General features: G+C 49.1%; 2 protein-coding genes and 1 pseudogene across 2 annotated transcripts; all 3 read right to left on the bottom strand.

The window, feature by feature from the left end:
• Nucleotides 1–4,685: 4,685 nt before the first annotated feature.
• On the bottom strand, nucleotides 4,686–6,956 carry LOC123181822 (eukaryotic peptide chain release factor subunit 1-2). Its single transcript, XM_044594210.1, has 2 exons — nucleotides 5,190–6,956; nucleotides 4,686–5,059 (listed from the first exon to the last, which is right to left on the bottom strand). Exon 1 carries the CDS (start codon nucleotides 6,622–6,624, stop codon nucleotides 5,299–5,301), a length of 1,326 nt encoding a protein of 441 aa, XP_044450145.1. The 5' UTR covers nucleotides 6,625–6,956; the 3' UTR covers nucleotides 4,686–5,059; nucleotides 5,190–5,298.
• A 2,822-nt stretch (nucleotides 6,957–9,778) lies between these two features.
• On the bottom strand, nucleotides 9,779–10,581 carry LOC123181821 (uncharacterized). Its single transcript, XM_044594209.1, has 3 exons — nucleotides 10,369–10,581; nucleotides 10,082–10,254; nucleotides 9,779–9,980 (listed from the first exon to the last, which is right to left on the bottom strand). Exons 2-3 carry the CDS (start codon nucleotides 10,225–10,227, stop codon nucleotides 9,887–9,889), a joined length of 240 nt encoding a protein of 79 aa, XP_044450144.1. The 5' UTR covers nucleotides 10,228–10,254; nucleotides 10,369–10,581; the 3' UTR covers nucleotides 9,779–9,886.
• A 93-nt stretch (nucleotides 10,582–10,674) lies between these two features.
• On the bottom strand, nucleotides 10,675–22,785 carry LOC123159146 (threonine--tRNA ligase, mitochondrial 1-like; annotated as a pseudogene).
• Nucleotides 22,786–23,331: the final 546 nt, after the last annotated feature.

Raw genomic sequence — 23,331 nt, 5'->3', positions numbered from 1 at the left:
AACAGATGATCAAGATGAAAGATATGTCGCATACAACAATAGATTAGATAAATTATCGACACAGAGCACGAATGTAAACTGTTGAAGATAATACGGTGAAATAGATTGAACCAGTGGTGCTCGATGGCGACAAAGAGATTTGGTAGACCAGTTTGCCCTTCTGCCAAAGGACTACGTCTGGTTGGAGGGGTTGTGACTTAACACGGAAGTCTCTTCACCCTATTCTCCTTCAACTAAGAGCTGATCAGACTCTAGTTGATTTCACTCCTGGTGGATACTTGTCGGCGATCTCCAAACCTTCAGTCGACCTTCGCGAACCACAATCACTCTTGGTTGCTGAATCTAGCTCGGTGAAGACAACAACTCTTCAACACTCGAGCTAAAACCTATCCGTCTAGAGAGTGCGCAGCTCTCAAGAGAAATATGTACAAGAACTCTAACTCAGAACTACTGTGATGCTAAACCAACGTCTAAGTTTTGGGATCTTGATTTTTCTCTCGGTGGATCTTAAACTCAAATCACTTGGAGAGGGGATGCTCAATCAATCTTCTCAGAAATCTCAAGTGAAGCAGCCAACGAACAACGTTGGAGCGGGGTGGCTATTTATAGCCGCAGCCTTCCTTGAAGGGAAATGACCGAAATGGACATGTGGAGCAGCCAATGGCTGACCGACACGAGTCGAACGGTCGGAAATTGAGCACAATGGTAACATTACTTGCGGAGCAAGTAAAGCTAACTCCTTAGTTTGAAAGATATCTCCTGCAGCACGAAGAACAACGTCTACTGCTGCCAAGTAATCATTCGAAGCATAAAGAGATTTCTCTCGCATCTTTCATAGGTTTTGGGCTAAGCATCACGGCGGATCTAAGCTTCGAGAACCTATACCCCTCTTAATAGTACGGCTCTTAATAGTACGGAGGTCCTATGACTCAAATAAATGAAAGAAGAACAACAAAATGAATACTACGTCTTCACTTTGTCTTTGACTTCCATTCGCTGCAGTCATTTTCCTTCAGACAGAATCTCCGAATCAATTGCTTCACGTCAGCAATAATTTTTTTAGGGGCTAACTCATTCACATCAATATTTTCACCTACATGTCTTCAATAGATGTAGCTCATTCTTCTCTGCAACGCAGATATTCTTCGGTGAAGTTCCTCGAACTTGACACCGGAGACAACATTCTCTTCGATTCTGCATGGACTATTTCTCTCTGTGTGGGCTAGCAAACAAATTAGTCCATGCATGTTTCTGTCAACAATCTCCAAAACACAAGAGGGCAAATATTGCACCAACAGAGTCGAACCAAGAAGTTTGTAAGGGCAAGGAGATCGCCTACTTCATGAAGATCTACCCCGAGTGAGGCAAGTCCTTCGTGGGCGATGGCCATGGTGGGATAGACAAGGTTGCTTCTTCGTGGACCCTTCGTGGACTCGCAACCGTTACCCTTCGTGGTTAAGTCTCCATCAACGTGGACGTACGGTAGCACCACCTATCGGAACCACACCAAAAATTCTCCGCGTCTCCATTGCATTTGCACACTCCAACCCCATCCCTCTACTTTCTCGCAATTTGCATGCTTTACCTTTTTTGCTGCCTATACTCTTGTCATGCTTGCTTGAAATGTATTGTGTGCGCTTTAACATGTGCTAAACCAACGTTAACTTGAAGAAATTAAAAACTGACACTTTTGCTTGTTAAGGGCTTAATCACCCCCTCTAAACCCCTCTTCTCGATCCTTTCAGAAGGAGGCGCACCACATGGACAATTTTCGCTCAAGCTTGTGGATGATCGGCATGAGACTTGTGGTAGATGGCTTGCGCATGGACAGAGGGAGTCCGAAGTATATATTGAATCGGGAATTGCTTCACTGGGCATTGTATCTCGGACGCAATGTTCGCAATGTCGTCGGCAGTACACTGAATGGGGGTGGCCGGGCACTTATTATAGTTAGTGTGAATCCCCGAGGCCACCCCAAAGATGCGTATCAACTCGCGGACGGCCAAGATGTCCTGATGTTCTGAGCGGCAGAAAATGATGAGGTCATCAGCGTAGAGGAGATGCTCGAGGCCGCATGCCGCGCGGTCAGCCGGTAGATGAGACCAAGCTCCACTGCACAGATGAGCATGGAGTTCAAGATGTCGATGACGATGGTGAATAGCATCGGGGATACCGGATCTCCCTGTCGAAGGTCGCAAGAATGGCTAATGGGAGGGCCCGGGTGGCCGTTGATCAAGACACGCGTGGAGGCGGTGGAGAGGAGGATCGAGATCCAATCATGCCATCGTTGGCCAAAGCCAAGGTGTTGAAGGGTCTCGTGAAGGAAGGGCCATAAGACGTTGTCGAAGGCCCGCGCAATATCAATCTTGAGAAGCATGTGTGTCACCTTGAGGTTGTGCAGGAGACGCACCGTTTGCTGGACAAGCAGAAAGTTGTCGTGGATGCACCGACCGACAATGAATGCTCTTTGATTGGTCGAAACCATGGCGCCAAGTCTGGGCGCTAGACGTAGTGTCCCTACGAAGAGCTTTGCAATGAGGTGAACGAGGCTAATGGGGTGGTAGTTGGAAAGGGCCTCGACATCTGGGCGCTTGGGAAGCATAGTGAGGAGGCTTCGTTAAGTTTCTGGAAGCCTCTCCCGTTGACGGTGTAGAACTTCTCAAACGCCTCACATATGCTATGCTTGATGATGTCCGAACATGCACGGAGGAACTCGGCCATGAACCCATCTGGGCCAGGTGCCTTGCTCGTGGGCAGACTTCTAACGGCCCGCCAAATTTCTTCCTCCGTGAAAGGTGCCTCAAGCTCGGAGAGGTCGAAGGAATCGCCGCGCAGTAAGGACTTGTTGATAGAGAAGGCGCACTCGTCGACTGAGCCTAGGACGTCAGAGAAGTAGTTAAACACCGCCTCGGCCATAGCGTCCCTGCGAAGAGAAGTCATGAGATTGCGTTGTTTCCCGTGCGAGACGTGAACATTGAGGTAGGAGACTGAGGACTCACACGGAAGCTAGGAGAGACGCGATCTCTGGCATGGAATGGAACACTCAAGGGAGGCAAGCCCGAGGTAGGTGTTCTTGAGCTTGCGCCTAAGCCACTTCTCATCAGAGGAGAGCGGGTTTTTTTTCATGAGTCTGTCATATCTATTTATGGATTGAGTGAGATCCTTCAAGTAAGTGGATTTTTTTAGATTAAACTATAGATAATCTGCTAGCTGAGCAAAGTTCAATCCTCAACACAATTGATATTTTGGCGGATTTTTTGGAGATTAAACTATAGAGGATCTACTAGCTAAGCAGAAGTTCAATAAAAATTGACATTCTAGATAAGAAGAAGGTTTGAGGGATTAAGTTTAGGGCATCTGCTAATCTGCTAGAGATGCGAAGGGCTAGAGATGCCATGGATATTGGATCTCCTTGTTGAAGGCCGCAAGCATGGCCAATGGGAGGGCGCATGCCCCCGTTGATCAAGACACGCGTGGAGGCGGTGGAGAGCAGGATCGAGATCCAATCGTGCCATCGTTGGCCAAAGCCAAGGTGTTGAAGGGTCTTGAGAAGTAAGGGCCATGAGACGCTGTCAAAGGCCCGCACAATATCAAGCTTGAGAAGCATGCGTGGTAGCTTGAGGTTGTGCAGGAGAAGCACCATTTGTTGGACAAGCAGAAAGTTGTCGTGGATGCACCGGTCGGCAATGAATGCTCTCTGGTTGGTCGAAACCATGGCGCCAAGTCTAGGCGCTAGACATAGGGACAACACCTTTGCAAAGAGCTTTGCAGTGAGGTGGATGAGGCTAATGGGTTGGTAGTTGGAAAGGGCCTCGGCGTCCGGGCGGTTGGGAAGCAGAGTAGGGAGTTCTTCGTTAAGTTTCTAGAAGCCTCTCTCGTTGGTGGTGTAGAACTTGTCAAACGCCTCACAGACACATATGTCGTGCTTGATGATGTCCCAACATGTGCGGAGAAACTCGGCCATAAACCATCTGGGCGGGATGCCTTGCCTGTCGGCACACTTTTAACGGCCCGTCAAATTTCTTCCTCCATGAAAGGGGCCTCAAGCTCGGAGAGGTCGAAGGAATCGTCGCGCAGTAAGGACTGGTTGATAGAGAAGGCGTGCTCGCCGACTGAGCCTAGGATGTCAGAGAAGTAGTTAAACACGGCCTCGGCCATAGCGTCGTGCTCGGTGACAAGCTGATCGTCCCAGCGAAGAGAAGTCATAAGATTGAGTTGTTTCCGGTGCGAGGCGTGAACATTGAGGTATTTCCGGTGCGAGGCGTGAACATTGAGGTAGGAGATTGAGGAGTCACAGCGGAGCCAGGAGAGACCTGATCTCTCGTGCGGGATGGAATGCTCAAGGGAGGCAAGCCTGAGGTAGGTGCTCTTGAGCTTGCGTCTAAGCCATGTCTTGTCAGAGGAGAGCGGTTTTTTTCATGAGTCCATCATATCTACCTATGGATTGAGTGAGACTTGAAGTGGGATTTTTTCAGATTAAACTACTCAAAACAATTGACATTTTGGCGGATATTTTGGAGATTAAACTATAGAGGATCTGCTAGCTAAGCAAAAGTTCAATAAAATTTTGACATTTTGGATAGGAAGAAGGATTCAGGGATTAAGTTTAGGGCATCTGCTAATCTGCTAGAGATGCGAAGGGCTAGAGATGCTAAGTACCACATAGGACTCGAGTCTTACCATAGTAATAATAAATCTCACAAATAAACTCAAACATAGCACATACGCAGCATTATTTCAGGAAGTAGATCAAACATAGCAGCTGCCGTAGTAGCATATAAGCTCATAAGGCAACTCACGAAGACACTTGAGTACATTATATAGATTATAGAAGGACGACCGCTGTGAGTCTGTGACTCAGACTCGCAACTAATAGGACTAATAAGGATTCTCTGATGCACCAAGAGAAGGCAGCAACGGCTGCTTGGTAGCATCACCAAATTTCCAGGGACGGATCCAGAGAGGAAGAAACCTTTCAACCCCAAAGCATCGACGCTATCATCATGCCTGGCTCAACATCTGGATTGCGCAATTGCTTAGATCCTCTTCTCTCCACCTCCTGCTCAAAGCACACGTTGTGAATGTGATTAAGGTCAGTCAGAAAGAACAGAGAAGAAAGAATCCAACATCAAGCAGAACAAACAGAAACTGAATCAACCATGGTCAGTTTCAGGACCTGAGGACCATACCTTGTTTCCCCTGCACCGATCGTTTGGATGTTTCAGGGTCTCGTCCCGGCGCGGTCGTGGCCAGCACAGGCTCCTCCCGGACCGTGTGCACTGAAGCTTCAGTTGATTGCTATTCGAGGTCTTCATAGACGTCGTCATCCAGCATGTCGTCGTCGTCGTCGTCATAGGCGGCGACGTCCGCCGGGTAGCGGAGGATCCCGCCGATGCCGCCGAAGCCCCGGCAGAACTGCGACCCTTCCTGGGACCTGTTGGTGACGAACTCCAGCTTGCAGCCGTACTGCTGGTAGTTCTCGGCGAACCACTCCAGCAGCAGCACCCTGTCAACAACATCCAGCTCCCCGCACGTCGCCTCGTCGACGAAGTTGCTCTGGTCCGCCTCCTGGCCGCCGTTGAGGTACTTCACCACCGTCTCTCCCGTGGCGGAGTTCTTCAGCTCGTACCGCCTGACGTCGAGGTTCTCCCACACGATCAGCGTGTGGACCGCGCCCATCTCGAGGGCCGCCATGGTGTCCTGCACGCCGAGGACGTACTTCCCGGTGTCCTGGCTGATCTCCTCGAAGTACTTCCCAAGGAGCTTCTTCTCCTGGACGAACTTGACCTCGGACAGGACCTCCACAGACATCTCAATGGCCTGGTTGAAGCCGCTCTCCCCGCCGTACGACACGTCGACCGACTTGATTATCTTGGCCTGCAGCCGCTGGTCGAACATCTCGGACTTGCCCAGCTCGGTCTTGAAATCGGCGGAGCCGGCCAGGATGAGCCCGACGACGTTGGGCTGGTTGGTGGCAGGGTTGATGAAGAAGTGCGTGGCGAGCTCGGCCGCCTTGCGCAGGTAGTTGTGCCGCTTCTCCATGCGCAGGCGGGCGAAGCGGAGCGCGGACTGCCCTCCCCGCCCGTGCTTCTTGGGCAGGTCCACGCTGAACTTGTACACCACCTCCCTGCTGCTGCCGCTCAGCGTGCCGTAGAGCGTCCCGTTGCCGTCCATGACGATGAAGCCGAACCTGTCGTCGGACTCGAGGAGCTCGCTCAGTGCCTCGGTGTGGAACTTGTTGTCGCAGAGGTAGAGCGACGCGTTGATGGGACGGAAGGGCTCGAAGTCGAAGGTGACCTTCTTCTCCTTGCCGTCGTCGGTGACGACGGTGCCGGTGTAGAGCACGAGCCCGTTGGGGGGCACCCGGCTGTAGAGCTTGAGCCTCTGCTGGGCGGAGGTTATGGCGGCCAGCACGGACTGGCGGTTCACCCGGCTCTTGATGTTGGAGGCGGTCCCGTACTCGTCGCCCAGCATCTTGGCCACCCGGGACACCTGGTCGCGCGGCGGCATGATGAGCGAGATCATGCTCGTTCCGTTGCCCCTCGCCGCGTCCAGCCCCTTGATCAGCTTCTTCACCTTCCATATCTCGATGCTCTTGTCGGTTTCGTGTCCCTCCACCACCATCTTGATCGCCTAGTGTTTAATTTGCAGGTTAGCCCTCGCCTACACGACCTACACTATTTTCTTTGGTGTTGAGCGTGGTGCGTGCCCGGCGGCGGGTGACGCCGGGCTCGCGAGAAGTGGAGACACACGCAGGCGAGCCGAGCGCCTCTCCCTCCCTCGTAGTACGCCTCTCTTTGGACTGGTGGGATAGATGTGCCCAGGAGACTGGTGCCGGCCTGCGCCTTTTAGACGGACGGAGGAGAAGGGGGAGGTGGCGGAGATGGTTGCGAACTCTCCCGAAAGCACGCCATTGTTCTTGTTTTTACGATGCTCTGCTGCCACGCGTACGCATGGCAACGCGCCACCCGCTCACCGGGCATCCGCGTGATCATGAGAATGAGAGGAAGAGAAATGGAACATCAACGCACAGGGCCGCACCAAGCGGGTGCCTTCCGGGTTCCGGCTACCAACCAAGCCAGGTCTCCAAAGAAAAGAATTCGTTTGGTTTCTTCCAACCAGCTCTGCTCAGGCTCAGCCAAGTGTCCACGCGTCGTACAGCCCCGCCCAAGCAACACGCAGCACCTGGCGCATCTTCACATGTCATGGCCCCCGAGATATTTTCGAGCCGCGCAACCGCAACGTCGCCACCCGAGCAAGACAGCAGTTGTACTAGGATGCTTTCTGCGACGACACGGCGTCCACCAGGCATCTGGATAGGCAGGCACGAACGGCCAGGGAGCCCTCCAAGGTAGCTATCACAGCCAAGGACGTCGTCGGTCTGCCCGGTCTAGGTCGACGGCGGCGTACCGTCGCGGAATGGCGGAGGTACCAAAAGCGTTCTGGAAGCCCCGGGGCCTGGCACATGATGCGGGCATGCGGCACGCTCCCACCGCGCGGTCGACGCCATAGAGGAACCGAATTCAGCTTCTTTCTTTTATTCTTTTCTTGTTCGAACAAAATCGAATTCATCTCCTTCCGGTCCAGCAAAATCCGGAGTTCGCCTCCCGGTTCCAATTTGCAGTCAGGTCTTTCCTTTTCCAATTTCTTTACAATCCATAAACACATCTTTCTATCCCTTCATAATAAAGTGCATGATGATCTCTCTTTAAAAAAAATTGGTAGCCTGCTCGAGCTCGCCGATACACGTCATGTACGCGACCGTATGTGGGTGGTCAGCAATCAACCACGCCGCACGAGGCGGCAGTTTCCCACACAGCAAGCCAACATGGATACCTATAAGACGCTGAGTCGCTTGCCGGCGTGGATTTTACCCACAAGCGCCGAGTCACTTGCCGCCTGCCACCGTCAGCCACGTTGCACCCGCCATTAATTACAACGTTAAGCCGGCCACTCGCGCGTCCTACCTACCGCCCTTCTCCTTCCAGACACACACACACACACCCCCATGCACTGCACCATTGCCACCGAGCCCAGAAGAAGGCCGCCGCCGCTGCCGCCACCGCCAGTAACCCTAGCCTAAAACACAGTCGCTGCCCACGTCGTCGCGTCGGCCATGTGGGGAGGAGGGCGGAGTAGCCTCATCATCTAGCAGGCGAACGAGCTCGACCGTTTGGGCGGCGTCACGCCGCCGGACATCCGACTGTCGTCGGGGTGGAAGCTTAGCATCGAGGGGATTTCGGTGTCGTCGGTCCCCGAGGCCGACTTCGACCGGATACGTGCTTGGACGAGGGAGTTCTAGGTGAGGCTATTGCCGGAGGAGAGGGACGACCCTTTCTACAGCGTCAACAACATGCTCTGGCCGATGATCCTCGAGCAGGACAGTCTGAACCGTCTTTGGCGGTTTGAGGGTGTGTTCCCACCGGCGTAAAAGAAAGTCGTTGCACGGCACGCCCGGTGGGACGACCACTCCTACGAGCAGGTGGTCGGCTCGCGCCGCGTGCAAGCCCCCGGGGCTGTTTTGACACCACTATCCGCGCGGCAAGGCAACCTCCGCATCCCCAAGCCCGAGCTAGAGGCGGAGCTGAAGGTGCCTGATACGTATCCGGCGTATATATAATTTTTGATTGTTCCATACTACTATAGTATCAATCTTGGATGTTTATATGCAATTATATATCTTTTTTGGGTTAAACCTATTAACCTAGTGCCCAGTGTCAGTTGTTGTTTTTTTGCTTGTTTTTAGATTTTCAGGAAATCAATATCAAACAATCTAAATATAGAAAAAAACTTTGAATTAATTTTTTCTAAACCAGAAGGGACCCTAGAAGGTTCAGTAGAAGACCAGACGAGCTACGAGGGAGCGACAAGATCGGGGGGTGCCTAGGGGGGTAGGCGCGCCCTCCAGGCTTGTGGGTCCCTCGTGGCACCTCTTGACCTAGTTTCACCTCTATAAATTCTCAAATGTTCCCAATACAACAGAGAGCGACCCGAAATACTTTTTCCACCGTCGCAAGTTTTTGTTCTTCCGTGGTCCCATCTGGAAGCAATACCAAACAATGCACTGACCGAAATGAAAAGACAATTTTTTACCTTGATGGCATTTCATCGACCACTTGGCGGCCACGGCCCTTGTTGTCGACAGCGGCGGCTGGACGCGCCACAGGAGTGGCCGTAGGGGTGGTCAGAGACGAGGTTCAAGGCGCCGGACGAGGATGAGGCACTGGAGCCACCTTCTTGTCCTTCTTCTTTGCCACCTCCTCGGCGAGCGCCGACACAGCCGCCATTGGCTTCCTTGCCCGCTTGCCGACGGTTGGAGTAGCGGGATGGCGGCCTGCCGTCACCGGAGATGCAGCGACCTTACTATTGGCGCTGGTTGCCGGTGAGGTGGCCCGAAGAAGGTTTTTGGTGCCCAACATTTTTTGGCGTGGGCAGCGGTGCAGTGGTCGTTTCTGGCAACGACGCGTCGATGGCCATGGCAGCCGGCGGGGTGGTGGAATGGTCTTGCTTCTCCATACCAGCGGGGATCAGGGGCATCGGTGATGACTGTGACGAGTAGGGGCGGCGCCGGTGGGGAGGTAGTTTTTGGGCTGAGAAGAATAATTTTGCCTCCACTATCTCCACTAAAGGATTATAGGAGATCGGTTAGAGATGCCCTTAGGAGTTAAATTATAAGGGATCGGCTAGAGATGCTCTCACACCTTAGTTATAATATGATCAAGCCCATTTTCTGGTAAAAAAAATGCACGTAGTTTCCCCTAAAGAAGAAAAAAGTCACTAGGAAATTTGTCTTATATAGAAAAAATATTGCAATCTTAAGTGTGATGAACTCGTGATGCCTACGATGATTCTCAACAACATGGATTTTGTTTAGCACGGCTACTCCTCACGCATGCTTAAACATCTTCATGCTCAGCCAATGCAGGTACACAGCCACGATTATGACGGGGACCGTCAGGGGCACAAGCAAGCAGTAATACCTGGAAAACAATGAACGGATCAGGCGGAGCAATAACGCGGCAATCTCAAAACCAAAGCGAAGCAGTGCTCCAGGTGAGGCGAGAGATATCACTGATGGTACCTGTCGTTTTGAACGGCGAGCAAGAACCAGTTGTCGCTCGGCGCGAGGGCCTTGGACCAGACGGCGACGTAGAGGAAGCCGGCGAGGAGCGCGACGCCGAGCGCGACGAAGGCGGACCCCATTACAAGGTTCGCAGGGAGAGGCATGGCTCCGGTCGATCGATCTATCTGAATCTGAAAGAGCAATAAAGTGAAGAAAGGAAATGTGTCTTCTGAGGCATTGCGCCGAACAGCTTGTGCGTTTAGACAGGGGAGGGAGGGGCGGACGGGCCTGACGCGGCAACAAACCTGCGCGGGGCGGCCGGAGAGCAGCGGCGGCAGCAGCTCGTCGGTCTATCTCTGCAGCTCTCGGCCGCGGGTCCAGTAAAGTAAAAGGGAATCACCGTCAGCGGCCGCCGCTCCCCAACGCCGAGGTCACGCCGCACGCCGGCCGTCGTCTGCCGCGTTCTTCTATTTCAGGTGAAACCCCGTACATACGCGGGCGCTATAAAGGAGTATAAACGATGCCTAGGACAACCGAGCAAAGCACGTAGCCCAGTCTTCATAGACTTGGTAAAAACAGGACACGCTTTGTTCTTTCATACTCGAATCATCTGTGCATAGGCCAACTCGATAAAACTCCCAAAATGGTCCTCAAGTCATGTAGTACGTCAAGGCTCAGACGTTCAAGACACGGTACAATACAACAAGGATCTAAAACTTCATCATAATTAAAAGGTCCTCATAGTTCAAAGGCTCGCGAACTTCGAGCTTGTCTGCCAGCCCTATCTATAGGCCGCTACTTCGTCCCTTAACAGAGAGATGAGATCGTCAACGCTCATTGTGGAGAGTTCCCGCTTATCTCTCACCCTGACGGTAACCTGCAATAGTAGGAGCCATCCATCCACATATATAATTCAGAATCTCATACAAGGCATAACTAATGCTTTTATCGACAACAGTGGGTGTGAAGAAGTCAAACCATTTCAGATTCCACCTCTTTTGGGCCCACGGCAAGAATATAGTTGAACTGGGCTAACTGTGCATCGTATACCTGAAAATGAAACCGGTCATAACGATACATGAACTATTATGTTTTGAGATCTGCACAAGCTGTATTTACTTAAACTGCCAGAGATATAAAGTAAACATGCAGCTGCACAATAAATAAATGCCTAAAAGAGATGGACGGTCCATGAGATCCAACAATAAAACTACTACACCACATAACTGAGACTACCTTCTTGCCACTCAAATACTGAAATAAATTGTAACTAAAAATTACTAATAAAGAAAGAAAGAGTTTATGCCAATAGGCGTGATAGAATTGTTGGATGAACAGCAACTAACTTTACTGAGGGCCAAAGGCCAATACATATACATGTGTGGTAAAGTGCAGGAAACCCCTTATACAATGGGGATAAACCGAAAAGAGACTATACACATCTAACACCCCTCCCCCCCACTCAAACTCATGGTGGATCAACAACACTGAGTTTGGAGAGGAAAAAGGCATGCTGCGCTCGAGTCTGCGCCTTCGTGAAGAAGTCAGCCAACTGTAACTCAGAGGGCACATAGTGAAGAGCGAGAGTCTGATCCTGCACAGCAGCACGCACGAAGTGGGCATCCACACCGATGTGCTTAGTGAGCTCATGCTTCACCGGGTCACGCGCAATACTGATAGCACCAGTACTGTCTGACAGTAAGGGAGTCGAGGTAGCAGCAGACACACCAAAATCCTCAAGTAACCACCGTAACCAGATCACCTCAGCCGTCAGCATAGCCATGGCTCGCAACTCAGCCTCTGTACTCGAGCGAGAAACTGCAGTCTGTTTCTTTGTCTTCCAGGCAATAAGAGAGCCACCAAGAAAGACACAATAAGCAGACAACGAGCGTCGATCAGAGGGATCACTAGCCCAGGTAGCATCAGAGTAAGCCTGGAGCTCAAGAGAACTGGAGCGGGGAAAGAAAAGGCGCTGAGAGATCGTGCCACGAAGATATCGTAGAACACGGAGGAGGTGACTATAGTGGACAGAGGTGGGGGCTGAAACAAACTGACTCAGGATGTGAACGGGATAGGAGATGTCAGGACGCGTAACAGCAAGATAGACAAGGCTACCAACGAGGTGACGATAGTGAGTGGGATTAGGAAGAGGGTCACCATCAGAGGCACGAAGCTGAACGTTGAGCTCCATAGGAGTCACAACGGTGCGGTCATCACTGAGAGCAGCTCGAGCGAGAAGATCCTGAATATATTTCTCTTGAGAGATGTAGAAGCCATCAGAGGTCGAGGAGATCTCAATCCCAAGAAAATAGCGAAGAGGACCAAGATCAGTCATGAGGAACTGGTCGTGAAGGCGGGCCTTAACAAAGGCAATGTAGGCAGAGTCGTCACCAGTGATGATCATGTCATCAACATAAAGAAGGAGAAGAGTCCGACCACGAGGAGACGTGTGAACAAACAACGCGGGATCATGATCACTGGGCAAGAAACCAGCGGCCGTCACCACAGAGGCGAAGCGCTCAAACCAGGCGCGAGGGGCCTGTTTAAGACCATAGAGGGAGCGGCGAAGTCGACAGACCATACCGTCAGGAGCATAGTACCCCGGTGGTGGCTACATGTAAACCTCCTCACGCAACTCGCCATTGAGAAAAGCGTTCTGAACATCAAGTTGAGAGATAGACCACTGACGAACAGAAGCCACAGCAAGGAGAGTGCGGACAGTGGTCATGTGAGCCACAGGAGCGAATGTCTCATCATAATCGCGTCCCTGCTCCTGCTGGAAACCACGGGCCACAAGACGAGCTTTGTAACGCTCAAGAGAACCATCGGAGCGTGTCTTAATCTTGTAGACCCACTTGCAGGTGATGGGGCGAACACCGGAAGGAAGGGAAACCAGCTCCCATGTACCAGAGCGCTCAAGGGCAGCAATCTCTTCTGCCATCGCAAGCTGCCATTCCGGTTGAGTCATGGCAGTCTGATAGGAAGTGGGCTCAGCAATAACAGAAAGACCATACTGAGCAGGAGAGTAGCGATCAGGCGGGGGGGCAAGGCCGAGCCCGGAGGTTGTGAACCGGGGGAGGCGTGAGGAGAGGTGCACCAGAGGTGGAAGGCGCGTCAGGGGAGACATCCTCAGAACGAGGGCGACGAGTATAGTGGAGAGGGAACGGTGAGAGAGGGCGACAGACTGGAGATGATGGTGGAGAGGTGGAGGAGGAGGATGGAGAAGATGGGATCGGTGGTGAAGGAGAAGAAATGAGAGGTGCCGGAGAAAGAGATGACACAGGAGGCACATAGCAGGGTGTAGCGGGAAGGAGAAGGAAAGAGAGATCGTCCACAAAGAAACACGAGGAAGAAGGACGCGGGTAGTAGGAATGAGACTCGTCAAAAGTCACATCACGCGAGATGCGCAAGCGACGACCCACAGGATCCCAACACCGATAGCCCTTGTGCTCATCACTGTAACCAAGGAAAACACACTCAACCGACTGAGCAGTCAGTTTGGTGCGTTCTCGGGGGGCAAGAAGAACATAGCACACACATCCAAACATACGGAGAGCGGAGTAGTCAGGAGAGCGACCAGTGAGACACTCCAGAGGAATACCACCCTGCAAAGCAGTCAATGGCTGAATGTTGATGAGATAGGTGGATGCAGAAACAGCCTCAGCCCAAAAATGGGGTGGAAGGGAAGCAGCAATCATCAGCGCACGAGCCGTCTCAAGCAAATGACGATGCTTACGTTCTGCAACGCCATTTTGAGCATGAGCACCAGGACATGAGAACTGGGCAAGAGTACCCTGTTCCGCGAGAAAACCACGCAACAGCTGAGAGATATACTCTCCAGCAGAGTCAGCACGAAAAAGTACGAATGGGCGTGGAAAACTGGGTACGAACCATGGCAGCAAATCGTTTGTATATAGAGAGAACCTCACTACGAGATTTCATGAAGTAGAGCCAAGTGTAGCGAGAGAAATCATCAATAAACAAAACATAGTAGCGATGACCACCTTTCGAATCAAAGGGAGCGGGACCCCAGACATCAGAATGAACTAAGTCAAAAGGACGCTGAGATACAGACTCACTAGTAGGATAAGGTAACTGAGTCTGTTTGCCAAGTCTGCAACCATTACAATGTAAGGAGACATCTCTAGATACAGACCCTAAGAGGCCCTGACGAACTAACGTAGACAAGCGAGAGCCACAGATGTGACCAAGACGATGATGCCACTGCTGGAATGACGTAGACGAAGAGGCGGCAAGAGCATGGGAGTTGGCAGAAGTGGTGGCAGCGGAAGGAACACAAAGCCAGTCAACCTCCCAAAGGCCCTCTGACTTACGGCGCCGGGGGCCAGCACCAACCAAACCTTGGTGCGACGATCCTGAATGGAGCAAGAGTCGGTATCAAGAATGACACGACAACCAGAATCAGTGAGTTGGGCAGCAGAAAAAAGATTCATGGTAAGGCGAGGAACATGGGAAACACTAGGAACAGAAAAGGATGGAGTGGAAAGAAGACCACGACTAGCAACAGGAAGAGGTGTGCCATCGGCGGTAAGAACATTAACAGGTGAATCAAGAGGTCGGAGAGAAGACAACACAGAAGAATCGGAAGACATATGAAAGGAGGCTCCAGAATCCAGAACCCACGAGGATGTACCTGACTATGTAGAGGCCTGCGGTGATGTAGAAGGGGATGCAGTCATAGCAGCAGCTGAACCAGTCGACGAGGAGCCAGAGGAGGCAAGTAGACGCTTGAGGCGTACAATGTCCTGGTCAGTGAGTGACTGAGTCGAGGAAGACGCAGGAGGGCCACTGGAAGGGGAGCGTCTCTGGTCTCGCTTCTTCTGGCAACAATCAGACTCTGGGTGACCTGACCGGGAGCAGTAACCACAGAAAGTGTCACGGCGCGACGTACTCTTCTCAGCATAAAGAGGACGGCTCACCCCCCCTGAAGGAGTGGGCAAGAGTGGTGGAGCAGTGAGGCGAGCAGATGACACAGGAGCTCGGGTGGCCAACACTGAAGGAACCACAAGTAACCCAGCAGAGCGAAGACGGGTCTCCTCAGCACGAAGCTCAGCAAGTACCTCCGAGATATGAACACGACCACGAGCAAGTAAGTGAGCCCGTCGGGGCTCAAACTCGGAGCGGAGACGAGATAAGAACTCATGAACCCTCTGAAACTCCAAGTTAGACCGCGTAGTCTGACAGCAGCGGCAAGTGCCACAAACAACTGTCCTCAGTGAGTCAAGCTGACGCCAGATGGCAGAGCACTGTGAATAGAACTCATCAACAGACGAGTCACCCTGCTGAAGAGCATGCTCCTGACGCACCACAGAGAGGTATAGAGCATCGCCAGAGGGCTGATAGCGCTGACAAAGATAGGACCACATTGCTGCAACAGTGCCGAGGCCCATAAACTCCGAAGCAAACTGAGGAAGGACACTCGCAGTGAGAACGGCAGCAGCCCGAGCATCATCATTGCACCACTGAGTGTAAGCAGACAGATCATCCCGGTAGACAGAAAGAGCATCAGAATATGCGGAGACCTGCTGATCATAAGCGTCAACCGCAGCATCATCGAGAGCCTTGGCGGCATCCCGGTCAGCCTGAGAAGCATCAGCAGCAAGGACCGGCGGCGCTGGTGGGATTGGGGCCACTGGGCAATAGGGCATGGCGGACAAGGGACCTCGCCAGAGAGAACACCCCACAAAAGGAGTCCACGCATATGGACGCGCATGAAGCCCACAAACTCAGCATAGTTGGTGCCATCGAAGATCACCGAACAGCGAGGAACAGCCACATAGCCCGAAGATGACATACTGAGATATCCCTCCTTCTGTCTTTTTTTTGGAGTCAACGGGAACAGTAAATCCCGATCGAGATCAAGCGGGATCGAGCAATCGCTCACTGGATCGAGCGCCCGCTCGCGGTAAGCCCCCACGCGCTCGCTGGATCGAGCGGCCGCTCGCGGGAAGCCCCCACGCGCACTCCCGCAGGCGCGCTCGCACGGCCAGGCGAGCAGAGGCCAGGGACCTGCGGCAGCAGCAGGAAGCGGGTCCGGCGGGAAGGAGAGGAGCGGCCGGGCCGGTCAGCAGCGGAGGCGCGAGGGAGCGGCCGGCCGCCGAACGAGCTTGAGGCGACGAGGCGGAGCAGTTGCCGGTTGGGAAGGACGGCGGCCGAGACAGGCAGCTGGGGAGGGCGGGACGAAGAGACAGCGGGATCCGTGACGAGGGGCGGCCGGCCGGGCAAGAGGTGGCAGCAACCGGGCCGGGGCAGCCGGATCCGCGACGGGAAGGACCGGAATCGGGAGAGAAGCTAGCACGGAGTTGCAGCGTGCGGGAGAGAGGGGAACCTAACATCTGATACCATGTTGGATGAACAGCAACTAACTTTACTGAGGGCCAAAGGCCAATACATATACATGTGTGGTAAAGTGCAGAAAACCCCTTATACAATGGGGATAAACCGAAAAGAGACTATACACATCTAACAAGAATTACCTTCTTCGGAAGTTTCTTATCAGTCATGTCGATTTCAACATCAAATCCAGCGTTATGTATCTTAGCATGAACCTGTGCATCAGAAGCGGATTGTCATTCAACCCGAAAGAAAAAAACTCTGGCTGATTGATTACCACGAGAACCAGCTAAGATACTGACAAACTGCTAAACATACCGAATGGAAAAACAGTCACCAACAGATTTCAAACTAACACACAAGGGCCATTTACCTGTTTTGCATATTCTAGTGAATCGGACGATATAGAGCAAACAATGGCTTGACGAGGGCTGAGCCATAACGGCCATTTACCGCAGTAATGCTCCAAAAGAATGGCAAACATCCTTTCAACCGATCCTAGTATTGCCCTATGTATGATTACAGGCCTCTCAAGCTTGGCTTCCTCCTCTGCTGCATAAGTCAGCTTGAAGCGAACAGGCAGCGCAAAATCCAGCTGTAACAGGCATTAAAGGTTAGAAAAGAGAATATTGTCTACAGTTTATGCAAACATACATAAGAACTATAGAACCTGAAGTGTTGCACACTGAAATTTTCTTTTGAGGGCATCAAACACACCGATATCAATTTTTGGGCCATAGAAAGCACCATCTCCTTCATTAATCTGCACAATGACATCTAAATTTAGTAATCTGATTGAAGGTCCAACAAGCAGTCAGGTCCAAGCAGTTTCTTGGTATTGGGATATAGCACTTAGACATTATTGTGAGGCAGATACAAATTGGAATTTCAACCATAATATGACTTAAAAGATATACAGATATTCAAATTAGTAACTGTGAAACTAAAAACAACATTTATGCCAGAGTGAAATATGTTGATGCTCATCAGATGCCAATCGCTTGTATAAAGCATATCATCATTAAATTTTATTCTAATACCACTGTAGACAATCATAGAGTATAACTTAATTGAGTAAGAAATCAACATTGACAAGCCAAAGCATAATAATGTGATCATAGAAAATATTTTGGGGGCATGAAATCAGGGCAGTGGTCAAATGCAGGTATAATTAGAAATTATAGAATAATTTAGTGAAAAGTCCCCCTTTTCCTATACTGGAAATACTAGATGCTGAACATCTAGCAGCACAGAGTGATGCGAACATTAAGGGAAAATGACCCTTAAAGTTACCTCCCATGGCTTCCCAAACTCATCCAAGGCTTCTGCCAGTTGTTGTTCTGCTTTGTTCCAGGTTTCAATATCACCTAAATACTTCTCTGGTCTCTAGAAAAAACAAATGTAAGATGTCAAGATTATTGATTAATCAATAATCTACAACAATTATTAGATTTAAATGTTGTAAATATGTAAATTTATTAACTAGGTACATGTAGAAGTAGGATAGGCCATGTGGCCCAAGTTTTCTAGATACATAACTATGATAGCAGATAAGAATTCCACAAACAAGAAAATTAATTAAAAGAATTCCACACACATAATATGGGAGAAATAAATTAGTGTCTCGACCATTTTGAAGTTTAGAAAATATATATAGATCTAAAGTTCCAAATAGTTTGTAGATGCTCCCAAAATATAGATAAGATTATATGATTACCGTTGATCACTCCAACTCGTAGTTAAACCCAAATATGCCGTAGACATAATTAATGAATTCCAAGACACTCTTAACTTCCTCTTTGATCTGCAACAAAGAAATAACTTCTATTTAAACGTAGGCAGTGATACAACCTGAGAGAAACATCTGATCTAAATCCAAGCCACAGTGAAACTACTGTAAAAAAAGAGTCATAACAAACACTTTTATGTGGGGAATATGCAAAAGAACTGGAATTTGCTGGAAATGGCACACACAAGAGTACAATCTCCACTAAGAAATTTAATCCCTTTCTTAAATAATACTCCCTCCGTCCCAAAAGAAGTGTCACTGATTTAGTACAACTTTGTACTAACTTTGTAATAAATCAGCGATACTTATTTTGTGATGGAGGGAGTAGAATATTAACAAAAATGCATGGTCTATGTCTACCAAACTTACTTGGCTCTCTCTGCAAAAAATATGGGCATCATCCTGCAGGAATGATATAAAAAAATGATTAAATAATGGAAGAAATAAAATTGTGAGACGCTAACTGGCAATTAAAATTGTTGAAACTAGCAACTTAAGGGATAGCATTAAGCCTTACCTGTTGGAATCTTCTAACGCGTGTCAAGCCTGAAAGTGCTCCACTAGCCTCGTTTCTGTGAAGAACTCCAAAATCAGCAATGCGCAGTGGCAACTCTGTAGCATATTCAATCAGGAATTCAGGATTAATAACGAAGGAGTAAATATACAGCATAATTAAAATTAGAGAAGGAGCTCACCTCTGTAAGAACGAGTCTCGTGCTTAAATATTATGCAATGCCCAGGGCAATACATTGGCTTAAGACCAAACTCCTCTCCATCGATCTGCACAATAATAAAACAAATAAGCATCCTTAGATACTACAAATACGCCTAACATACACATGCACGCGCACATATAAGTCAACAGAAGTTACAGTTGCATAACAGTCTCTAACTTGATGGTGATATATTCTGTGACTTGTGCAAAACAAATCTCCTGTCATACTTACAATTATGTTATACTTCCTCCGATCCATATTAATTGTCGCTGATTTAGTACAAATTTGTATTAAATCAGCGACAATTAATATGAATTGGAGGGAGTAACATTTTACATGCATGTGCCGTTATGTGGGCGCGGAACTACAGAAAAAGAGGCCACCAGGGCGTCACTACTGCAAAAACCCTTATAGCTGAAGCCCGCCCGTCACTTGTATGCAAGTACCAGTGACAGATTACTAGTGACGGGTTGGCCTGCTCTTCACTATGGGCATTTCGGGCCCGTTACTAGTAACCGCTCTGTAGTAGTGCGTGTGCACGATAGAGTTGATGGTGGCAAGTCGAGCTGGAGATAAGCTGTGGCTTCTATTTTATCCACCTGTGTTCTTTCAGTTACTAATGTGGTTTAATTAGAAGCCTCTTATCAAATATTTCAAGAAGTTTCCTCTTATTGAGATAGTTTCTACTCCCTGTAAAGGGGACTTGGCCAGATGAATAAAGCAAGCAAGAAAACCCGATATCCATCTTCCAGTTCCTTCTATTACCCGATACCGCCTTCCATCGAGCACACCTGCGGTAATGTGTTCATACCAGGTGCTTACCTCAAAAACAAACATGTTCTCCTTGTAGTTCGCACTATGCCCAGATGTTTCCCAAAGCTTCATCTTGAGAACAGTTGGACTCTCAACCTAACAAATACATAAGGAACATAAGCAAAGGAAACAGATGTAACAGTCAATGATCTGAAAAGGTATTTACTGCTCCCTCTGTAAAGTAATATAAGACGTTTTAGATCACTACTTGGAGTACCTACCAAATGAACACTTACCTCTTGGTAGCCTCTGTCCCTGTATTTTTGTCGCAAAAAAGCCTTCAATTTGTTAACTATTTTTTTACCATGTGGAAGGAAGAAGCAACTTCCTGGGCTGCACAGGGGTGAAGCTAATCAAAGGTCTAGCACATGACCATGACCCAAAGATGTAAAAGGAATGAAAAATAGTAGTATAAAAAAGACAAATCTAATCAAGAATGCCAAGGTACCTAAGCGAATCGAAAAAGAAGAGTTTCTGGGACTCCCCCAATAACCTATGATCGCGCTCCGCAGCCTCCTCCATCATACATTGATATTCCTGCAGATTATCAAGCAATAAAAGTGTATGTGAAACATAACAGGTTTTCATAAAATGAGAGCATAAACATAATCGTTAGAAATGTATAGTTACAATTCAAAGAAACAAGTTCAGCTTGCGCTCTTATCTTGCACTGCTGACATCTAAAACCAGATCAAATAACTGCCTACAGTGGTATTGAAATCAGTTTCGACTTTTGTTACCATGTTTGATAAGTCCGAGGTACTTATTCTGTGTATAGTAACAAGTCATATCTGACTTTCCATATCAAGATCCCAGTAGAAATTAGAGAAAATTGCATGATGATGTACCTTGAGAAGTTTAGAATGAGGGAAAGAAATCCCATATACTCTCTGCAGGCTCTCACGGTCTGCTTTTCCCCTCCAATATGAGGACGAAGCCTATAAAATATTTACATGTACATTCAAATCTGAAATACTACTAAATCCCATCAAGATGAGAACTTCGCTAAAGAAAGAAGACCAAATTACCTTGAGGCAAGCAAAAGCTTTAACGAAGGAAGTATTCGGGATGTGCGGTCCACGGCATAGGTCAACCAAAGGACCACATCTATATAATGTAGGGGGTGTTTGGTTCAGAAGTCCTAGGACTTTTTCTAGTCCCAGGGACTAATCAAAAAAGACTCTCTAGTAGAGTCTTTTTCTAGTCCCTGTAGAAAAAGTCCCTCCCGTTTGGTTTCTAGGGACTTTTTCTAGTCTCTGGGACTAAAAAGTCCCTGAACCAAACACCCCCGTAATGGGCTTGTCCTCGGGCAATTCATTAATGATTTCAACCTTCAATTTGTTCTCAGCGAAAAACTCGAGAGCTTCGGCCCTGGAGACTTCGATGCGTTCAAACGGTTGCTTTTCCGCGACTGCTCTTCGAGCTCAGTCTTCGATGAGACCAAAGTGCGAGCCATTCAGTGTGGCATTGTCATAGTAGGCGTCGTAGTAGAAACCTTCCCCTCTCGCAGTACAAGGACCGATAAATAGTTTGCAGCCGTACACACGCTTGAGAGCCTGCGTATGTGCATCTTGGGTTAGAGAAAAAATTGAATTGAAAAATGAACTATATTTCTTTTTTTTTCCTTTTTAAAGAGTGGCATTCTATGTCCAATATCTCGATCGAAGTACGGAGGTCAGAATAAATAGAATAATGATCAATGGAAAAAAGAAAAAAAAATCCTTTAGCTGGATAAGGGGCGGATGTAGCCAAGTGGATCAAGGCAGTGGATTATGAATCCATCATGCGTGGGTTCAATTCCCGTCGTTCGCCCATCACATTATTGCAAATTCCAAAAATGCAATTTTCCATATTCCTAGTTACGTATTTACTTACGGCGACGAAGAATAAAACTATCGCTATATTTTTTCCTTTTCCTAGTTCTTCTTTTTCAAGCGCAGGATAACCCCAAGGGGTTGTGGGTTTTTTATATTTTACCATGCTATACTCACCAAAAGATAAATTGACAAGGACAAGCTTTGAACGCACCTCTCCGAGAATGTGGGCACTCGAGTGCCACAGAGTGTCCCGCCCTTCTTTGCTATCGAAGGTGAGCAAGTTCAGTTCGCAGTCACCTTCCAGTGGCCTTGTCATGTCCCACAGTCCTCCGTTCACTTGAGCTATCAAACAGCTAGCTGCTAGCCCGCTTGATATCTCCTTCGCGATGTCCATAGGGGTCGACATCCACTTCTTCCCTTCCTTGACCGTGCCATCATGCAAAGTTATCCTGAAGCATCGTAGTGAAAATAATAATACAGTATCGTTCATGAAAGCACACTAATTGCAGCCACGTGAAGCTGGCGATTCCTAGATCCAAAGCAAAGAGTTTTTCTGTCTTTTCTGTTATGTTTTCATCTAGGAGTTTTTTTAGTTGATGGTTAGATTAATTCATGGATCATCCTCTACCTTTTAGGGAAATTCATCTAAAATGTACAGTATAAAACAAGAATTGATTAGAAAAAGGGATGCTAGATTAGTTCAGCACAGGTAGTTATTTGAGAAAGTTTCGAAAACAAAGAAAATGAGTGAATCAATTTAGTAGACAAGCATTCTACCAGATTCAAACCAATGAATTGCATCTTAGCACGAGGTGACCAGCAATGCGAAAAATGAACGCAATATAGCTAAAGGATGGAGAGCCATATTGCCACAAACTTTGTGCGTGCGCTTGAATGTTTAACAAGCTAATCAGAGGTATGATTCAAGATCTTATATTAGAAGACTTGAATATGTTAGTACAGTAGTACTAGGCAGAGAGCATATGCCCGCAGTCCATGCTTTTTCGGTAGAGATTGGGTGATAACCGTACGACGCTCACTCAAAACAGAGCAATCGAGAACTGACTTGATGGGACTGCCGCCGTTTTGGGCGCGCTGGCGGGCCTGCCTGTCCAGTATCTGCTCGAACAGGCGGTCCCGCTTCCCCGTCACCGCCTCCAGGTACGCCTCGTCCGGCACGACGGCGGGGGGCGGGGCCCGGGCCCGGGCCTGCGCCTTGTCTTTCGCGCCCATTGCGGCAGCGGAGGGGTGGAGGAGGTGTTGACCGGCGCAGGGTACGTAGGGTGGGCCTATCTCGTCGCCGTCGCCGTCGCCGTCGCGGATTCAAGTGGAGCCCTCTGATAGAAACTCAAACTCACAAACGATGGAGGTGATTAATTGTTTTGGTTGCACAGCAGTGTGTCCTGGTTCTTGTACAGAGGGGCTTCTTTACCATGCTACGAAACTTGCGCGCTACTCTAAACTTGCCCGCCACTCTTCCTATTACCAAGCTTGACTGCTGCCTACAGATTGACTCGTATTTGCTCATGTCTTTACGAAAAAACAATAATAAGGCCAGTAATAGGCGTGAGTAGATCGGTCGCTGCCCTTGGACCATCCCGCATCGTTGGATTCCCCAAGGATGCGTTTTGTTACCTGTTAATCGTTGTTTCACCTTTGCATACTTGTCTCAATTAAGTCTCACTGAGCAAATGCAGACCTAAAACCAACATCTACATATTAAGCAAATACAGATCAAGCCTGAAAGTGCTCCACTAGCCTTGTCTATGTGAAAAACTT

Source organism: Triticum aestivum, chromosome 1D (genome assembly GCF_018294505.1).
Source record: "Triticum aestivum cultivar Chinese Spring chromosome 1D, IWGSC CS RefSeq v2.1, whole genome shotgun sequence".
In the NCBI taxonomy this organism is placed as follows: domain Eukaryota; kingdom Viridiplantae; phylum Streptophyta; class Magnoliopsida; order Poales; family Poaceae; genus Triticum; species Triticum aestivum.
Note: the sequence above shows the minus strand (reverse complement) of the source record. Positions and strands in the feature narration are given on the sequence as shown.

What these genes read in the sequence shown, in the direction of transcription:
- LOC123181822 (XM_044594210.1), bottom strand. Translation starts at nt 6,624, where the DNA reads ATGGTGGTGGAGGGACACGAAACCGACAAGAGCATCGAGATATGGAAG.
- LOC123181821 (XM_044594209.1), bottom strand. Translation starts at nt 10,227, where the DNA reads ATGCCTCTCCCTGCGAACCTTGTAATGGGGTCCGCCTTCGTCGCGCTC. An exon ending in CTCGCCGTTCAAAACGACAG is followed by an intron (nt 9,981 to 10,081) that starts GTACCATCAGTG and finishes ATTGTTTTCCAG; the next exon opens with GTATTACTGCTTGCTTGTGC.